Source organism: Elgaria multicarinata, chromosome 7, assembly GCF_023053635.1.
Source record: "Elgaria multicarinata webbii isolate HBS135686 ecotype San Diego chromosome 7, rElgMul1.1.pri, whole genome shotgun sequence".
In the NCBI taxonomy this organism is placed as follows: Eukaryota; Metazoa; Chordata; class Lepidosauria; order Squamata; family Anguidae; genus Elgaria; species Elgaria multicarinata.
Genome location: NC_086177.1, coordinates 66,767,393 through 66,788,947, shown reverse-complemented (window position 1 = coordinate 66,788,947; position 21,555 = coordinate 66,767,393). Strand labels below are relative to the sequence as shown.

Here is a 21,555-nt window from a genome sequence, read left to right as displayed (position 1 = left end):
ATTGATACCACCAAGATGCAAGCACTGCAGATTTTTTTAAAATGCATTGATCCTTACCTGAGAGAGGGGAATTTGGTTGTCTGTAGGTACCTAGATTCTGGATTCCTACTTGTTGCTGTTTAAATTCTCTGATTACTTCTTTCTGCTGGGTAGGAGTTGCAGATGTTCCCATAGGCTTTTCTCTGCCAACTAAAATTTAATTAAACAGAAGATTAAAGGCCATCACTTTTTATTTCTTGAGAAACTTCCAATAAATCCAAGAGAGCAATGGGTCTTGCAAATTTCCAATATATAATAGAATATAATATGATGTAATATAATATGATATAAATACATATTTCTTTTCTTTATGAATTGCATAGATACACATACTTGACTTTTTCTTCGGGAAGCTCATCACTCCCTAACATCTGCCTACACAAAATGGGATGGTAATAAATTCCTGTTACTGCCTTGGAAAAATCTAATTCATGTGTAATATACAACTGGTTTATCCCTGAGGCATATTGCTCCACCACAACACTCTAACCTCCTACGTTTTCATCTTCAAAAAAGAAAAAAGAAAATCAACAGCTAAAATTAAACATGTGAACCCCATTAAAAGTATGCAAGTTCACCAAGCACTGCTTCTGCATTTACTCTATACATCCCAATACAGAATAGCAACCTGTACATTTATTGATGCTTAGATCTATCATGGAGAACCAAAATTATTATAATATATACATGTTTAATCTGGAGCATTAAATCATTGCTCTTCATTAGAAGATAGTATATTTTATTCTTCATAGTATACTTATTTAAATGTCTTAAGGTACAAATACAGATTCCCCACCTCTCATACTTTCTTATAATGCCTCTCCACTTGTCTGCTCTTTCTCTAAAGTATGAAACACATCACTGCAACTTAGGCTAGATCTATACTACTGCTTTATAGTGGTATTGAAGTGCTCTGATAACTGGGGCACAATCCACATTTCATATACCACTTTCACGGTGCTATTTCCTGCTTTTTATTCCTCATTCATACTGAATTGACACAAGGTGTAAATCTGGCCATAATCTATTTCATGCAGTTATTTACTTACGTTTTTGAAAATAATAAAAACACATAATCTCATCCTTAGATTTTTGTCAGTACCTTTTGTTTTTTACAGAGAGCTTGCCAACAATACTTTTAAATGTACAATACTTTAATTTTAAATGTGACATACATTTCACTACTTGTGGATAAAACAAAACGTTGCTTTCTCCAGTATGAACAACTGGCTTGGCCTGACCATTAGGCAAGAGGCCAACATATATCCCTCGGTTTCGTACAGATTCCAGGCTTACAGATCCGCTTTCCAAATTCTTCTCCACTTTAAAATGACAGTCCACATCACCTGTGCCCTGTAAGTAACACCATATTAACATAAATACTACGTGTCATACAGCTGGAAGTTTATTTATATACTCCCCCTCTATTTGTATAAACGTGCCTAAATCCAGTAAGACAGACTTCTCCAACTTGGCAGCCTGGGGGATTCTGGGAGTTGTAGTCCAACACCTCTGACAGCTGCCAGGTTGGGGAAGGCTGCAGTAAGGGAATAACACGTATAGAAACAGTCTTTTGTGTGTACAGCCAGTTTAGAACCAAATGTGCCTCATGATGCTTATCTGGATGAGTCTTGTTCAAGTAACTGGATGTTTATCCCCATACAGACTCAACAATGACTACACAAAACTACTTTCCTGTTATTACTAAAGATGGTTTGGGCTTTACTTGCTTTTGAAGGCTTTTTAAAAAAAATCTATCACACTTCCTGCCCACCACCCCACACACAATTTCTAGAGATTTTTCTACTTTTATGTCAATAGGGTGGCCATGTTTTCTGCTTTACAGAGAACAGTCCTCTACTTGAAAGGTTGCCTTTCCTCTATTGGAAGTGCTGCCTAACCCAACTAAAATTTCAAGATAAAGAACCATAAGGAGACTTCAAATTATCCATCAACAGTCAGCTCCTGGACAGCAGACTGAGTTGTCACCTGGTTAATTTCCCCCACTGTGGTGTGGCATCTTCTATTTATATTTAAAGTAATTATTTCCAAATTGGCAACTATATGTATAAATTTGTGAATCCACATTTATGCAAATCTGCACCTTGTTTGGTTATCTATTGGTGAAGCATTTCCTCCTTTTTGGTGATGCTTTTCTGGCGCCCAAACAAATGGTACCTCATGGGAACATAAGAAGCTGCCTTATACCGAGTCTGACCATTGACCCATCTAGCCTAGAGTTGTCAACACTGATTGGTAGCAGCTCTCCAGGGTTTCAGGTGGGAGATTTTCCTGCCCTACTTGGAGATGCCAGAGATCGAACCTGGGACGTTCTGGGTGCAAAGTATGTGTACTACTACTGAGCCACAGCCCTTCTCTAAATCTCACAGAAGAGATGAGCACCCAACATGGGAATTGATGGACAGTAGACTCTGAAGATGCTGGCTAGAAGTTGACCATAACACACCAGAGGAAAACGTCCACAAAGGCAAAGGAATTATAAAGGCAGATGAGGTTCTTAGCATCTTGCTGTAATGGATGAAGTGTGAGAAGAAGCTAAGCCCCTCATGGCTGCTGTCAGGAGTGGTGGTTGTTTGAAGGGATAGTAAGTATAGTAGATACTTCAGTGGTGAAGGAGGATATATATTTTTACACAGATATCAAGTGTTCTGAAAATGTGAGTCATGTTGCATGAGTCAGAAGAATTCTGATTCATTTAGCAGTTTAGGAAACATTTAACCTACTTCATAGCCCAAACTCCCAGTTTTTCAATATTTTGTGAAGGGTAGGAACTGTGAAAAGTTGGAGCTTCTTAATTTAGTAAATATATGTTCGTGCAATTTTGAGGTAAATGACACCTATATTAGACATTTAAAAAACTATTCATTATCCTGTATTTCATAGATGTGCTAAAGCCTTTTACTCAGAAAGGTTTCATACAATCACAAGCACATTTGGTCCTACAAGTTTCTTTTTTTAAAGGTGTCCAATGCAAAGAAAAATGTCTATTGGTACAGTACATCTCTTGTATATGCTCTGAAGGAAACTGAAGAAGAGCTGTCCTGAAACTCACTGGCTCCCAAATATGTAAAAGTGTAAACTTTACTATAACACCCTTCATAGACACAAAAAAGTGTTCCAGGCAAATGAAATCTGCTTTTCTTAAAACAATTCCATACAAATGGAAGTGTAGAGTGAGGGCTACCAGAATCTCTTATGGTTGCCTAGCCAGATTCAACATATGAGCAGGCAAACTTTAGTTAAAAATCTGGGTTGGAACTACTCCAGATTTGGAATACTTGAACCACTATAAAACATGGAGTGGATTTCTAATCATATCAGCCCTATGCAAATGTGTTCATGTAGGGCTAAAGTGGGCAGGGGGACATGGACATGCATGTAAGCCCCACCTCCAATGTCCCCACACACTGGCTACTGCTTAGACCTTCATGCCTTAAGAGTGAAGTCTGACTAGGGTTCCGTAAACACATTCAGGTGAAATGTACTTACAGAGCTCCCATGATCACAAACCCTGCCTTATCCGAACTTACATGCGTCCCACCCATTCCTACCTACTTTATCCCTACACAAGAACAAAATGCCACTACATGGTCAAGATTTCCTGTAGAATCTGATGCAGACTCCACTACACTTTAAATGGTAAGCCTATTTGTTCAGCTATTATTCCATCTTTATTCTGCAGAAGCTATTATTAAGAGTCTAAGAGCTTTGCCGTCTTATTAATAGCGGAATACAGCATTATAATGGACATTTCAATTTATCCTCTGGCATTCTCATTACTACCAATCTGTTGATACTTATTAGATCCAATGCTTTGGTTGTCTCATTGGTAACAAGCCAGTTTTAATCAGCCATTGGTATTGACCCCAAGACAAGATTTAAATTTATTATGAAGAAACCCATTTTTAATTAACTTTATCATCGCTGGGGCTTAGGGGCAGGATAGGCACAATGTATCATATAATAGACACTAGCATGACTATCTGAACTCCTTTATATAATCCCCGTCTCATGTTGGCCCAGTTCACACACCATGATAAACCAAGGTTCCAGGGGAATCCTGGCTTATTATGATATGCAAACCAGACTATAGTCTTTACAAGATCACCAAGAAACAAAAAATACATGCACCATCAAGTCTTAGATTCTTTCATGTTTACACCCTGTAAAATTGCTTTCTTCCTATGGCAAGATGTTTTCACAACTGCAGAGAAAGTATGAACAAAACTGCTTACTGTTCCATTACACTGGCCATTCTTGATCGTCAGGTACATTCTGGGGTGTTTTACACTTTCAAACATGCAAACCCCAGAGCTGATTTTATGTACTCTCCAGTAAGAGTCGTCGGATTGATTTCCTGCTCCACTGCAGCTCCCATCAGGCTTCAGGCAGAACGATTGACAGTAGCTAGTAGTGAGCAAAATTATAGCACTGTTGTGGAACACTCCCTAGAAATCAGCAAAAAGAACCAGTGTAAATATATTATCTCATTTCAATTCCCACCCCAACCCATCCCACCCCGTTACATTGACTACATCCATGTACTTATTACCCACAACAAATCAGGAAATATCATCATCATCATCATCATTATCATCATCATTTTGAGATGGCAAGTCACACCGTTATTTCCATAAAAGTGAATAAGAGAGGATTAGTTTAACTTTAGCCTGATGACTTTATATATTCTAACTTTACACATGACTACTAAGAGCCATTAAAAGAGGATATTTAAGCTCATGAACCCCCAGCCTCAACCCCTGCAAATATTCTCCTGGCATTTCTGTAGGCCATTTTCTCTTTGGAAGAAGTATATTTGCTGTACATCTGGAGCAAAGAAAGTACAGGAAACTACAATGAAAACTAGTAAGTAGACAGTGCTAGACTTGGATCTGGGAGGGTTGGATTCAAATTCCAGCTCAGCCACAGATTCAACAAGTGGCTTTGGGCAATTCACACTTCTCAGCCTCCGTTCCTCACCTGTAAAATGAAAAATTAGGATAGCAACCTGCCTGATAGGCTTGGTAAGATAGGTGTCCTACAGGGCTGTAAGGATGTTCTATATCTTTTTAATGATAAATAATAGCTTTTCCTACACTTATTTTGAAATGATGTAACAGAAAGTTGGATATGCGTTGCAGCCACTAGAGGGGGAGAGATCTGTCCAGATGCTGTCCCTAAGGCCAGAGAAAGAGAGTCCTGAAAGTTTGAGAGTCATTCTGGAGACATTCTGTGTAAACCATTATAAGGAGACCCATAACAACAGGTAAATACCATTATTAGGACTATTCAAAATAATAAGCAAACTTCCTGGTTTTTCAGAACCCTTCATCAGGCTGGATGTTAAACAAAACTGGAGTGAGGAGAGGTGGGTTTGAATCTGCAATTTGCTGCTGGATTAGGCTAAAAGCTGCATAACAATAATTTCAGCCACTTCTCCTTTCTTATACTATGGCCAGTCTTTGAGGTTTACTTCACATATGAAGGGAAAAATTAACATGCAAATGCTATCTGCTGAAATTCCTTTTTCTGTACAAGAGCTAAAGATACAGGGGCCCTGTCCTCCTTCTCCTATGGAGATTAAACAAAATGATAAGCCTCAGCTACATGCTACGCAATTAACGTAGCATATACTTTGGATGAAAGTAATCCTTACAACAAACTTACATTGTAGGTCAATATTATTGCCCCCACATTTCAGCTACTGAGTAAGGGCAGTTGAGAGATAGTGGTTTGCCTAAGACAGCTCCTGGCAGGGGCACAATCTGGACCAGCCCTAAGTATCTCCTGGCTCACAGCTCAGTCCACTCAATCACACTAGCTCACAACACTTATTACTTCTCCACACTTGTGAAATCCGGCACAAATAAATAGGTTAGCAGGCTGATTGTGGGGAGCTTGTACTTTTGCAGCAAAATAAAACTGGCTCTGCACTACGCAAGCAAAGCAGATATTATTTCTATGTAGGGAAAGGTGGTGTAGGATGGAAATGAACAAACAGGGAGTTCATGTGCCAACATTTCAGAGGAACGACAAAGGCATCTCCCCCACTCCCACCAAAGCTCATAAAGTGATTTCACAGTGTTAAGCTGCAATTGCAGTCTTCAGCTCCACCTAGTGGGTGGAGACCTCTCTTTCACTTTTTGAAATCTGATCAATTAACATTGTTTTTCTTCTCAGTCTTACCTTAACATGAACAACGAACTCCTTTGTTAGTCCTGCATATCCTGTGGCATCATTGGCTACTGTGCCTTGGAGATTGAAAGTAACTGTTTGACCAGGGTTCTGGGCAGATTCCAGAATTGTGCAGCGATTCGGTTGAACATGAACCCGCAACTCACAGTGGATATTGCCACAGTTCTAATAAGGACAAGATGGGACTAATCAGCTATATGAACTGCTGGACATACCGATATCAGGTCATGGCTTTATGCTTTTGCATAACTATTTAACCCCATCATGGTCCCAGAAGCATGTTATTATTGACAATGAAGATGGACATTTCCTTCTGTTGACTTCATGTTTGTGTTCCCAAACTGCTGAAAGCTGCAGGATTTACATGACCTAAGATTGTGTAGCCTAGAAATATTAGGCATTTGAACAATTTCTTGTGAAATTATATCCCCACCCCAAAACCAAGTTGCTGTAGCATTTGTTGAGCCTAAGTAGCACTCTGGATTCTACTGCAATAGATCATTCTGGATTGGTGCACTTAAAAATAATACAAAATATGTGTTATTGTTGTTATTAATACATCATGAGAAGAAGGAGAAGGAGAAGGAGAAGGAGGAGAAGGAGGAGAAGGAGAAGAAGAAGAAGAAGAAGAAGAAGAAGAAGAAGAAGAAGAAGAAGAAGAAGAAGAAGAAGAAGAAGAAGAAGAAGTCGCTGAAAGGAGTATGTATGCTGAGGGTAGGATGGCTGATCTTGCACAAAATCTACTCAAACTTCTGTTATAAAATAATAAAATTAAAACCATACTAACTATTCATATATAAACCATTTTGAAGGACTTTCTAGTGGAAAATAAGCCCATACATATAAATATAAATAAATAACGTCTTCTAAGAGCTTGGAAATATCTGACATTCTCTCTTTCTTTAAAATTTACAACTCAAAAAGGTCTACCACTTGATACTTTAACATCAAGAAGACATCTGTTATGTATACCATACTATCTGTGTCAATCATGGAGATGGGATACAAGCACATGAGCCCTAGCCTTAGGCTTCTTATACACCTAGTAATGGCATGGAGAATGTATCGTGTTGTTCCATCCTGCATGAGATCACTTTATATGAAATTACAAAATATTTCTGCAATTGCAACGTTTTCTTAAAGTGATGCAATATTCAGAAAGTAGATCCTGTGCCACTTTACTATTAACATGAATACAAACAGCAATGCTAATAAGAAGGTTATACTCAAAGTTGCAACTCTGGCCTTAGCTAGACCTAAGGTTTATCCTGGTTTATCGTCCCGGGGTCATCCCTGTTCATGTAAATGACACACAGGATATCCTGGGAGCAGGCAGGGATGACCCCGGGATCATCCTGGGATAAACTTTAGGTCTAGCTAAGGCCTCAGAAGCTCATACCCTGGAACAAAAGTCTACTGGCAGTTCAATTGAAATTTAAGGTTTGAAACTTATCCTTGTCTCTGCTTGAAACTATATGCATCTTCTTGTAAGAGAAAAATCCCTTTATATTGTATTTAAGAAGATGATGCACACATTATTAGAAGCTAAACCAGCAAATATGATTTGTGGGATAATCCTTCAGCATTACAGGCATCACTGTGATTTTATGGATGGTGCTGTTGGCTAGAAAGCTAAGCACAGAATATTAACTAAATTATAACTGATACTGATACGTAGTATTGTAAAAATAAAACTATACCACAGTGCACAGCTTTAGAGTGAAAATAAAACCTTCCAGACGAAGAACACATGTCTACGGTACAAGGCTTTCTAGAACCACATCCCCCACTGTTATCTCATTCTCCCTTTCAGTGTCCTCACTACCTATTGATCAGGTCCTGATTGCTCCGTCTTATCTATTGAATGTATATCATAGGACTTCTGTAAACCCTTGATAGTATAACCGTTCAATAGTAGTAGTAGAGGTTTTGGTAGTGCCAAAGAAAGAATATTGTTAGTAAAGAGAACTCTATTAAAATCATGGAGCCTAATAATGCGATCCCATCCGAAGGTAAAACTTTAAAATGTATTTATTTCATTTTCATTGCATCTTTTCCATCCAAATGATTCTCAAGAATGGTTAAAATGGTGCAAAAATAGCTATTCAACTATGTTTCAATGGGACTGTGTAACAGAAAGCAATGTTACAAGCTCTTCATTTTACTTTGGAAGATAAGAAGAGGCCTACCCAGTCCAGCTTTTTATTTGCACAGAAGCCAGCTGTGTTCTATGGGAAGCTCCCAAGCAGGACATAAGTGCAGTAGCCAATTACCCTTTCCACATTATCCGTTTCATAACAGCATCATACAATTTGCAGAGACAAATCCTGAAGGCTTTTTTTCAGCAGTTTCTGAGAATGGTCACTTATTTATTTATTTATTTATTACATTTCTATACCGCCCAATAGCTGGAGCTCTCTGGGCAGTTCACAAAGATTAAAAACATTCAAAGTATAAAACAACAGTATAAAACCATAATATAAAATACAATTTAAAAGCTCAACCAGATAAAAACAGCAGCAAAATTTGCAAAATTACAAATTTAAAACACCAAGTTAAAATTTATTTATAGACTGTTAAAATGCTGGGAAAATAAAAAGGTCTTCACCTGGCATCTAAAAGCATATAACGTAGGTGCCAAGCGAACCTCCTTAGGGAGCTCATTCCACAGCCGGGGTGCCACAGCAGAGAAGGCCTTCCTCCTGGTAGCCACCTGCCTCACTTCCTTTGGCAGGGGCTCATGGAGAAGGACCCCTGAGGATGACCTTAGGGTCTGGCCAGGTACATACGGGAGGAGGCATTCCTTCAGATAGCCTGGCCGCAAGCCATTTAGGGCTTTAAAAGATACCACCCTCTATCTCATCCCCAAACAAATTTCTTAATATTTCAAAGCTTTAAACAAAAAAAAAGTTGAGAATATAGTATTCTAATACTGTATAGAATATAGAATTCATGAGATAAATCATATGCTTCCAGAACTGCTTTTAAAACTTTCATTATATTTGTGATACAGTTTTAAATAGTCAGAAGATAAGAGGCAAACTGAAAACATTTCATACCGTTCCAGTGACCGAGCCATTTGCAAGAGCAAGGGCGAGATGTGGCATCGGATGGCATTTAAGCACACACGTGTTTCCTTTCTTAATAGTCACATCAAAAAGACCTAATAAATTCAGAGGGGTGGGTGGGTGGAGAGAACCAGAATGTTTGCTGTTAAATAGCATTTTGTTTTGGATGCTGTTCTTATTCTTTTAACCCAAAGACTGCATGAAGACTTTTACTTTTTATGGTAGTAGAAGATTTGATTCCGCCCCCAATAATTGATTTTAAATATAAGGCATTTAGATTCTCTGGTGATGGGTCTCACAGTATGAAACTTCATTATCAAGCTTGTAGCCTCAGGGCTCATCTACACCAAGCAGGATATTCCACTATGAAAGTGGTATATAAAAGGCCGGAGCCACACTACTGCTTTATAGTGGTATTGAAGTGCACTGACCACTATTGGGGCCCTTTGACACTTACCATATACCGCTTTCATACCACTATATCCTGCTTAATGTGGCTCCTGCTTTTTATATACTGCTTTCTTAGTGGAATATCTAGCTTGGTGTAGATGAGCCCTCTGTTAATCTGTGATAACAACCCATGTCTGCATCCCATCATTTATCAACTACCTTGAAATATTCATGGGCCATTTCGCATGGGACAATGTAGGGTGAAATGGAGATGCGCTTGCTTCTTTCTCCACTGCATGTTGTCATGTCTGAAAAACTCAACTTCTATATTACTCATTTAGGGAGGCATAGAGAGGCATTTAGGGAGACACTCATTTAGGGAGGTATATGCATGGAGGCAATGCATTATTACATGGGGGAAATTCACAAGTTCTCTCTTCATAAAAGACAATATATTTCAGTAAACAGAATTTACAGTGGCACAACTTTATGGCCTGGTTTCCACAATCAACAAGCCATGCTTAGCAAACCCTGGGTTGCTTGTGACCATGAGCATGCAAACATGTTGGTTCCTGCCCAGTCACCCACTTCCACCTGCCCAGTCACTCACTTCCACCTTCTGAAACCAAACCAAAAACTCCCCATTCTTCAGTTGTTGTCATGACATGAAAACCTGGCACTCAGGTTGTTAAGTGTTAAACAATCCAGAGTTTTAACCTATGGTTTGTTGTTGATTTAAACCTCTGGGTTGTTTAACCCTAAACAACACAGAGTGCTGGGTTTGCACATTACAACAACCACCTAGGAATGGGGCATTCCTGGGTTATTTTAGGTAGTAGATGTAAAGCAGAAGTGACAAGTGTGCAGGAGGCAGCTCTCTTGCTTGCTCCAGCACAGCCACAGTGAACTATGGGGTTATTTAGGCCATTATTTCGACATGACCAGGAACTCTTACAGGGAAGTGCTTCTGAGGTCTAATCTACGCCTAGCAGGATATTGCACTATGAAATGCAATATCGCAGTATGAAAGCGGTATATAAAAAGCAGGAGCGACACTACTGCTTTACAGCGGTATTGAAGTGCACTGACAACTGTTGGGGCCCATTGACACAGACCATACACTGCTTTCATAGTGCAATATCCTGCTTGATGTGGCACCTGCCTTTTAGATACCACGTTCTTACCACTTTCATAGTGCAATATCCTGCTTGGTGTAGCTGAGGCCTGGGTCAAAGGTAGTAATCTTCAAGCAGACTTTTGCTCTGGTACCTCTCATTTCAGAATCTAGGGATGTGCTGAATTGACAAGGACCATTTCCCAAACATTTCACTTACTTCAAAATTGGCTGTTTTGTTTTGGCTATGCTTCAGGGGTAAGGCAAAATTATTTTCAAGGGAAAAGAACTGCTTTTTCATAAAAACCTGTTCAGAGATACTTTTTGGATTTTGTGGCAGCACTCATTTAAAATGCCTGCTGCCACAAAAAATGCCTGCCTCCTTTGCTACTCAACTGGAATCTGCAATTATAGTGGACAGCAGTTGGACATCTACAGAAAAACACATACTTTTACACAATGGGTAGATTTTATTCTTCTAGCAGCTCATTTTATTCAAAAGGTGCACTGTTAAATATCCTTCCAAAGAAAGATGAAGCAGGCTTGTTAAAAATATCACATCACAGTGTGCCATTCCATCCAACTTATTTTTAAACTGAAGCTACTAAAAATATATATAGTTAAAGTTAGGATTAGTTTCTTTTTTTTTAAAAAAAAAGTAAGAATATCTTGCAAAAAAGAAAGAAAGCTCCAAAGAGGCTTTTTGTAGAAGCAGACCGAATGAGTTTAAAGACATCCCATGCTAGGTTTTTGTTTCAGTTGGGGAAGGGGGAATAAGAGATTAACAGTGCAATCCTATGCATGTCTAATCAGAAGCAAGTCCCATTGAGTTAAATGGGTTTTACTCCCAAACAAACATGCTGATGAACCTGCAAAATGATTCAAAGAAATAAAATTGGGGGAAGGACCACTTCACACAACAATTTCTCCTCAAATTTAGGGATGTGGAATTCTGTTCCATTTAATCCTGATGGAATTCCACAGTGTTTCTATTGAAGTGAGTGGTGGCAGCATGTAGCGGAATCCCCTCCCCCCCCCCAAATTCTGGATATATACATTTTTAAAAATAATAATTTGCATTTCGGGTTTTTGGTTCTGCTGTTTGCACAACTTGAAAATTGTGAAAATTGCAATTTGCACAATTTAGAAGATCTTGAAATTCGCACAAATGATGTCATTATTTTTTAAAAAAAATATTGGTGACTTTGTAGAAGTGCACACAACTGCAAGTCTGCCTGTCCACTATGTAGCCTCACAGAGGCATTTTTGCCTCTTGTCAATATCCTTGTCAGTTTTATCTTCTCCACACAGTACTTCGTTTCCTCTAGAGGAGCCATATTCCATAGTTATCAAAGATTTTGTTCAATTTCATCCTCCACTCCAGCAGTTGCCAAGTGAAAGCTAGGGGAAGGGGAAATTGAAAAATCCTTAGTTAAGGATGGAATATGGCTCTTCTGGGCTAAACAGGCATATTGGCAAGAGGGGTTATGCCTCTATGGGGCTTCAGAGCGGACAAGTGGACTTCCAATCATGTGCACTTGTGCAAGACAGCCAATACTTTTTTTAAAAAAAAACCTTATAACGCCATTTGCACAAATTTCAAGATTCTTTCCCCAAAATTGTGAAAGTTGCTGCCATTGGGGGTAAAAACAGGATCCACATATTGGCTCAACTTGCTGCAGGTCAATTCAATGACAGCAAGAGGAAACAAAATAAAATTAAATCCACAAGGCCAAACTGGAAAAATGGATTGGGTTTTACCCCTCAAGTGGAATTTTCATACATCCCTACTCAAATTACTCCTCAAATTGTGAATTTGACAACATTGTGGTCAAATCACTGCTCTTCGTAGTCCTATCAAAAACAAAGCAAAATGTCTATGTGGTTTCTTGCCCGTGTGATGTTACATAGGCTAGACAGATGAGATACAATGTTTCATTTTGTCCTTAAAACCTGTGACAATATAGGAAATCATAAAGAATTCAATTTAAATAACCTACTGTCCTTTTCATGTATCTATAAAATCCTCTTACAATCACAAAGCTTGGACAAAAAGTTACCATATTTGTCTTTCTTATCGCCAAGGGCATCAACCATTCCATCTTGTCGGAGGTGGATAAAACCATGGGTCACCTTGTTGTAAAACTGAAGTGCATTGCCTTTTTGAAATTTCCACTTTTCTGCTGCCCACTGCATGTGTAGTAAAAGACAGACAACCCGTCAACACACAAAAAGCAATTAAGCTGCTTTACGCTATGTGTGTATGACATTAATCTAGCTTGGTACAGTCTCAGCTTGCTGGCAGGGGTTCCCCAAGGTGTCAGTCAGAAGACTTTCCCAGCCCTGCTTTCAATTAGAGGTCCTGGGATTGAACCTGGGTAGTACTTGTGCTTTGTGTGCTCCACCAATGAGCTGTTGCTCTTCCTAAAACACTGTATAGAGGAATAAATGTGTCCATTTAACTGTGTGTGTGTGTGTGTGTGTGTGTGTGTGTGTGTGTATTCGGACCTCAATTTGGCAACTTTGAAAAAGCCCAAATCATCCTGGACTGAGTCAAAGGCTGCCTGATTCAATTCATGGCCAAATCCAAATTTCAATTCAGAAATCTAAACTGTCAAACCACCCATTGTCTGTCACTGGATATCAACAAATGACTATAACTTTTGTGGTTGTCTGACAGGATTTAATGAAATTCCTAAGCATAGTAGCCCCTTGTGATGACAAGATCCATATCAAATTTTAGACAAATAGGTGTATGCTAGTTGCTTTTAGATTTTGAATTGTTTTTAAAGCAAAGAGCCTCTGGCTCAGTTCACACTACATATTGGACGCACCATGGGTTATTTAACCCACCATGAGGCACAGCATGTGCTGGATACCATTTTGAATATGCAACCCCCAATAGGGTTGTGGCATGTTGTCAAAACCCAGCCATCAGGGGGTTATGTGAAGGTTAAGCAACTATAACTCATACATAACTCAGTTTGTTGCAGGGTTTGGTGAGCATTGGTTATCCCTCACATTATTATTATTATTATTATTATTATTATTATTATTATTATTATTTATTTATTTATATAGCACCATCAATGTACATGGTGCTGTACAGAGTAAAACAGTAAATAGCAAGACCCTGCCGCATAGGCTTACAATCTAATAATAACACAGAATGGCTGGGTTCAGACAACACAATACACCCTGATCAGTGGTTAAACATTCAAAATGACACCCCACATGTGCTGCAGCTCATCATGGGTTAAATAACCCATGGTAAGCCTGGCATGTTATGTAAAACGGTCAATAACTATTTTATTTCTTGACAGAATTGGAAGAAAATTACAGATATGCTTCCCACTTCTGATTGCAGCAATTATTTATTTGTTTATTAGCTTTCTTAGACACCTTTCTCAAAAAAAAATGTCTCAAGGGGACTAACACCAAAATTAAAACATACAGCATTTTAAATAGCCAAAACAATTATCCACTATAATAAAATTACCCCATAAAACAACAAAAAAATACATGATAACTATGAACAATTCAACTGATGCCTTAAACAGTCTTTAGAGTTTGGCTCCCCACCCCCAAAAAAGATGTGCTTATCTCTCTTCTTTGTGGAAAATTGTTGGAAATGGCAAAGAACTTATTATTATTAACATTTCTATACCACCCCATAGCAATGCTCTTTGGGTCATTTACAAAAAATTAAAACATCCAAAAAAATTACTAATGAAGCTTTGGGAAGGTTCAGATTTGGACTTGGTCCAATTTGGAGGTGTTCTGCTTTGATTCAGATATCTCATTTACGTGCAAACACATAGAGACAGACAGAAGGAGAAGATGTTGTACAACATAATTCAAATAAGGCTTATCAATTTGTTTAAATCTTTTAAAAGAGTAGATCATTACCATTTCTGTTCTTTTGGTTTCCAGCGCTTGTCCTGCAGAAATACAAACACAGATATGAGTAAATCTAGAAAAATGAAAGCATCCTGTTAGAATCAATGGGACTTAAGTACTTGTCTATGCACTTAAATCCTATATAATTACAATAAAACTTATAGTGCAGTCCTATTCTGCAAGTCTGCTAACTGGAAGGAATTTGAATGCAAAGGAGGAGCTCCATTGCCTGGGGGTCATGGCAACAGAACTCCCTGATACCTGACACTCGACTGTTGGTGGAGTCTCTGCTGGACACAGACCACCAAAATGGGGTGTTCTGGGGCAAGGCAGGGAGGAGGCAGCCTTGGATGTGCTGGATCCAAAGCCCCTTCATTACCCCCAATAGAATCCAGGATCAGGCCCATTAACTACACCAGCCTGGAACCAGTGTAGTTAATTTCAAAACAACTCAGATCCATCTGGCCTGTTTTTGGAACACTTCTGCCACTTCCTGCCCTGGCCAACATGAGCTGGATTGTCAACCTCTTCACTCCCATCCCACTTAGGACTGCTCTGCCCATTTGCAATCCTGTGCATGTTTACTTGGAAGTAAGGGCTAAACTATCCATGCCAGCTTTCCCTACTCTCCAGCAAACACGTGTAGCCCCAATTTGGATCATAACTGCAGTGCTCTGGGAAGATTTCTGTCTCTTCTCTCTCCCTTTTCCTCAACTGGGGCTGATTATAAAAAAAAGACATTAAATGTATGCGCAGGTCCACTGCAGCGGACAAAAACAGATTATTATTATTTTAAAAAAGACAAAGCAATTCTCAGTTCCCCACTGCTTCCATGCTGAGTAAGTGCAATTGAAGTCAATGTGATTTGCTCTGAGCAGACATGTTTATCTGGACTGTTTTCAGCAACTTGTTCATTGAGGCCTATTAACCTTATGCAAATGTGTATACCTCCACAGAAGGGGAGATTTAAAAAAGAAGAAGTCAGCAGCCTGCTGGCTTTCTCAGGAGTAAGCCTCATTGAAGAGAATGTGATTTACTTCTGAGCAGTTATCCATGCTATTCCTTGAGGCAAAGAAAAAAGACAGAGAACCATGTCTCATTCATTAAGCTTATTTGAAGGGTGATCATGTGGAGGTTCGCATTAGCAAACACGCAACCCAGCCACCCCCATGACAGTGGAGGATGAAACCAACAGGAAGGGCTAACACTGTCCATTCCTGTTGGGTCCACTCTTAGCAAGATACCACCCCTCCTCGCAGCACTGAAGCTACTCCTCATCCCTCCGGAGTAGCGCTGCAAACTTACAACACACCCAGTCCCAAAATGAAGACAAGTTGCAGTAAGCAGAAATTCAGTCACAAAAGGACTTTGAAAAAATGTGGGTTTTATGGCATGAAAACCTGCAGTTGCTGCGGAGAGGGAGGAACAGCATGTGCCCCGAGCATGGGTGAGGTGCAATAGCACCGGAGTAAATCCCCCATGTAAATCTGGCCAACTTGTCATGAAATGTCCTTCTCAGCCACTGGTTTATACTTACTGCCTGCAAAGGTGTGGTTATCAATGGCATGCAGTTCTCTGACCATTTTGCCATCATCTTCCCCTTGATCTAGCCACCTTTGGGGGAAAGTATTACATAATAAGAATACATCTTTGTATGGTACTGTTTACAAAATCAAAGTATATTATTTTCTGTGATAAAAAGATTCAAGATTCCAGTTCTTGCTTAAAATGTTTGCATGATTGGATAAAGATCTGCCCTGGTAGAAAGGCAAATATCATTTAAAATGAACTATTATTTTGTGTACTTGTTTTTAAAGTTCAAATATAAGGCAATGTCCCCATTCCCCCTATTAGTAAAACTGATGTATATGACAGGGACTGTTGTCTGAAGAGCCAAAAGCACACACATACACATAGGTCAAGCAATTCTTTTTCTATATTAAAAAGGTGACTGTCATAATATTAAAATGGTATTTATTTCATTTGATTTAACTGATACCCCAACTTTCCAGTAAGGAAATGGTGGTCAAGGCAGCTAGCATCTGCAACCATTCATGTGTTGGGGTGGGAGAGAATTTGATTGCACTCTATAAATAGAACAGAGGGTTAGGATTGATACAGGAAAATAAAGCTCTTCAGTTAAAGGAAATGAATGGATACAGTTCAAATGGATATGAACAGGTTGTTCATACATTTGAGGCTGCAATCTTATGCATATTTATTTGAGAGCAAGTCCCACTGTATTCAAAGGAATTATTTCCAATAAATGTGTATAGGTTTGGGCTGCATGGCCTGAGAGATAAGATGGATGTAAAATTAAGGTATCTTTGTGTCCTGCTTTATAGGACAGTCCTCTGTTTGAAGTGCTGTTCAGTCCAAGTCCTGTTTAATGATTAAAAAGTCATAGGAAGGGAGAACAGGGGCCTTGAATTTGCCCATCATCAGTTAGCAAGTGGACAGCTGTTTTCTGTTCAGGAGCTGTTTCCCGATCAGTCTTCCTCACTATGTCAGAATATATTGTATTTCTATGTAAATTACAGTAATTATTTCCAAAAACACATATAAATATACATTACAATATGCAAATTTTATGTAACTCTGTGGCCTCTTTTGTCACCTTGTTTGGTGGTGTATTTCTTCTTTTCTGGCAATCTGAAAGTGCCTCCCTAAATACAACTAATGGGATAGAGTTTGGAAATAGTTTCCCTAGCCACAGAAGGGTGGGGGAAATAGTTCATTTTAAAAACAAAAAACGTATAAGTTTTAGGGCAACTTACTTGGTGACCTGGTTCACACAATCAGAACAAGCAATTCTGGGTTAAATAAGTTTATTTAAGTTGCAGCACACACCAGGCAAAATTTTCATAATCACTGCCTGAGTGCAGCTTGCCATATCATCCAAACTAGGCAGCATGGCTTGTTGGAAGGGAAAACAATCCTTTAATCACTCATGGTCTGTGGTAGGGTTATTGGAAGGTTGTTTCCCCTTCCAACAAGCCATGCTGCTCAGGTTCAGATGACACATTAAGCCATGCCTGGGTGGTGATTACGGGAAGTACGCCTGTCATGTGTCTGGGATATGCTGCGATTTTAATACTGTAAGTCACAGTGGCTTATTTGGATCATGTGAACCAGCCTGATGGCAAATACGTATAAATCAGGCATAGAACAGTGGCAAATCCTTGCTTTTGTGATACACAGAATGGAAAATGCACACTTGTAATGGGTACATTCATATTATGATTTGTGAATGTATGTGCATGAAAATATAATAGGTAAAATGGCCCGGAATCTGATGCTTCACTAATGTTTGACTAAGACATTGGTAGGTTTCCTTCTAAGAAGCATTCATAAGAGTCAAAGCTTCAGGGTGAGAAGTGGATGAGTTCTGCTTCCACTTTTTTATTCTGCTGAAGTAAAGAAAGAAAGGGTTCTTTTTGTTCCCAAGATGCTGTTCCCAACATCTCAGAAGTAACAATGGAACATTCCCTTCACCTTCTGAGCTCCATCAAAGAAGCATTTAATTGCACCCTCATTACTGGGCACTCACAGTTTTTTGTGGGTCCCTCTCACAATGACATCTGCCTCCCATGCGCCTCCCGCTCCTTCTAGCCTTCTCTGTACCACAAAAAAACACCCCAAGACGGGAGTTGCCACTATCTCCTGCTGTGTGCAGGAGAAGCAGCATGAGCAAAACGGCCCAAAATGCACAGGCAGAGAAGTGACTTTAAGCAAACACAAGTTTCCCCCGTGTGATGACGCTCTTTGTATAAGAAGGAGGAATGGAGCCGACCAACCCAGGAAGGGGCAACATGGCACATCTCATGTCTGACAAAATATGTTAGAGGATATACATCATATGTAGTGTTACCATCCATAGTAGTTGATTCCTTTATATGTTTGCAAATTTTGCTTCTCATTCTGAAACATTAATAAGTAGGAGCATATTCTGTTATAATTCAAGTTCAAGAAACTCTTAAAAATGAGAAATTTTCTGGAACTGTCTGAGTAATATTGTAGGGAAGAGCTGAGAATGTTAGAGGGGGTTAATTTAAGGCAGGATTTATCTCAGAACCTGTACAGTAAGTCCCAGAAGCTACTTTAAGGGTCAACTGTATGAGGCAATAGTACATTAGCGTGCCTCTGAGCTACTGCAGTGCATTTTCTTCACTGTTCAGGAAATTCAGCCAGCACTCACATATATGAAATTCTCGTTAAAGGCACAATGAAACTCAGCTGTTGGGTGATCATACATAGTGGGGCAGATGATCACCTAAACCCAGTTGAAAATTTGAAAACTGTGAATTGGTTGTTCTTTCCTTAAAAAATTATAAACACCACAAACCTGTGACACATGAAATTATAATCTGAGTTAGTGATGGGATCCTTGATTACAATTTTCTCGAGAAACCAACCATTTCCTAGGAGAAATGATAAAATTCAATTTCTTAATAGTGAAGAGATGGCATCCTTGATCAAACTGTAACTAAGGACCAGATTAAACATGCATGAATATCACACCAACTTCGTGTGATACCTTAGAGATGTAATACGAATGAACCATCACAAAGCTCTCTCTCTCTTTCTCTCTCACACTCTCATTCATTCACTCTCTCACACACACCCCTTGCTCGATGTCACCTCAAATACATTACTTTTCAATTGAATCTGTTCACATGTTCACCTGCTAGTGCTGAAAAATCAAAAGTTATGCATGGATGTGTGAACCATTCCTTTGTACTACATATTAATAGCAAAATATTCTCTACAATATTCTTAAGAAAATAATCAAATATTGACTGTATACCGAGAAATACTCCAATCTCACAGTTCATACTGTAAAAGCTACCATATTTACTGGAATGATAAAGTGCTGTGACTGAGTGTCATTTTATTCTAGGACTGCAGAAAAGTAATGGTTCAATCATTAACCAATCAGAGTAGAGATACACAATGCAGATTGTCACCAGTTTGGGAAAATTGTATATTATTGACAAGCACAAAGCATTACTGAGAAGATTGATTCCTTTATGCCGCAGATCTCAGCACAAGGTTGAAAATCAATTTATCCTTTCAAACACAACATTTTTCCTACATCAAGTTGAAGAAAAATCATGTACCAAATCATGTACCAAATATGTACACAGTTGAGGGAGTGTCAATTTTGTCACAACCCTCACAAATGAGGCTGGACATGTTTTGTCTAGTTTTCCCTCACATAACTCGTTTGCCATGAATAGGGAGACTGTCATTTCTTCAAGAAATACGTAGCTTCTATGAGCCTAGCAGTCATATGAGTGGGCCACTTGTCATCATTTCTGTGCCACAGACATGTGGAGATTGAATCCACTAAGTACATTTAGCTTTCTGACCTGAGCCAAGTCCATTGTGTCCGATGACAATCTTATGTAAATTTCCAAGGTGCACAGCTTCAAGTGAGAAGATATCAGTCTGCAACCAAGCAATTAAAGTGAAAAGAGTTAGGAGGCATCTCTGCTACAAACACTGGGTTAAATCCTTCTCTGTAAAGCAGGGGTGGGCAATTTGTGGATCTCTAGATGTTTTGGCCTACAACTCCCATCAGCCGTAGCCAGCCTAGCCAATGGTGAGGAATGCTGGGAGTTATAGGTCAAAACATCTGGAGGGCAACAAGTTGCCCGCTCCTACTAAAAGGGTTGTAACAATACAAAAGAATAGTGGATTTGGCCTGACTAGTTGTGTTTCCTGAGAGGAACCAGCAAGTGGTTGAGGGCAACACCCACTGCTTCTGGCCTGAAGAGACAGAGGCTACTGCCTGAGACACCTCAGTGGAAAGTTGTTGTTGTTGTTGTTGTTGTTGTTGTTAATTTGTATCCTGCCTTTTGCCCAATGCTGGGCCTCATGGAAGCTTTACAAAACTAAAACATGTACAGTTAAAACCTATAAATAGAAATATACAAAAGTTAAAAATATAACTAAATATACATCAATATTAAAACATTTAAAACATTTAAAATACATAACAATTTTAAGAGTCCTATGCATAGATGGAAGTCCAAAGGCCTGCTGGAACAATTTTTTTTTTGCCTGCCTCTGAAAGCAAATCATGGAGGGAGAAAGTATACCTTCCCTGGAAAAGGAGTTCCAGAACCCTGGAGCAGCCACTGAGAAGGCCGTCTCCTGCGTTCCCACTAGGCATGCCTATGATGGTGGTGGGACCGAGAGAAGGACCTCCCCTGAAGATCTCAAAGCATGGGCAGGTTCGTAAGGAAGAATACAGTCTTTCAGATAATCTGGACCTGGGCCGTGTAGGGCTTTATAGGTCATAACCAGCACTTTGAATTGGGCCCAGAAACAGACTGGAAGCCAGTGGAGCTGTTTTAACAGGGGAGTTGAATGGTTTGTTTAAATAAAACTTAGGTTTGTTTGGAAGACAGAGTGTTTGTGAGTCTCTGCGGTGCAGTACACTAACTTTGAAACACAGCTTATGGTCTTTGAAGGATATAAGGATGGAGCAAACACCCCAAACAATTGTTTATGTGCAGTAAAGCTAGATATCATTGATCACATGGCCATTAATCCACCTGAATCTGAGCAACAACAATGCTGCACAAATTAATTAAATTAAACTATTATGAATAGGAATAATCTCCAGTGATGGAACTGTGGTCACAAAAAAGGGACCTTCTAACTTCAGTTCCTGTAAGGTTAAACTGCCTCAAACTAATAGTTGGATTTTGTATACTGAGAAATTAATCTGAAAATTACAACCCAACCCCACCCCACCCTTGCAACCAACCACACACACATCAGATTCAGCTGGGATGTGTGTGTGTTTTTGTGTGTTTT

The 21,555-nt window shown here is 39.2% G+C and overlaps 1 protein-coding gene across 1 annotated transcript in view; it reads right to left on the bottom strand.

Moving 5' to 3' along the window:
* Positions 1 to 21,555, bottom strand: part of RP1 (RP1 axonemal microtubule associated) — a 221,553-nt gene that overhangs the window by 174,776 nt on the left and 25,222 nt on the right. The window contains exons 7-16 of the mRNA XM_063131303.1: positions 20,100 to 20,178; positions 19,073 to 19,148; positions 16,265 to 16,341; positions 14,737 to 14,768; positions 12,888 to 13,017; positions 9,315 to 9,418; positions 6,247 to 6,420; positions 4,296 to 4,508; positions 1,215 to 1,392; positions 58 to 189 (exon numbers count right to left, since the gene is read on the bottom strand). Of these exons, the coding sequence (XP_062987373.1) occupies positions 58 to 189; positions 1,215 to 1,392; positions 4,296 to 4,508; positions 6,247 to 6,420; positions 9,315 to 9,418; positions 12,888 to 13,017; positions 14,737 to 14,768; positions 16,265 to 16,341; positions 19,073 to 19,148; positions 20,100 to 20,178 (1,195 nt within the window). The remainder of the gene's footprint in view (positions 1 to 57; positions 190 to 1,214; positions 1,393 to 4,295; positions 4,509 to 6,246; positions 6,421 to 9,314; positions 9,419 to 12,887; positions 13,018 to 14,736; positions 14,769 to 16,264; positions 16,342 to 19,072; positions 19,149 to 20,099; positions 20,179 to 21,555) is intronic.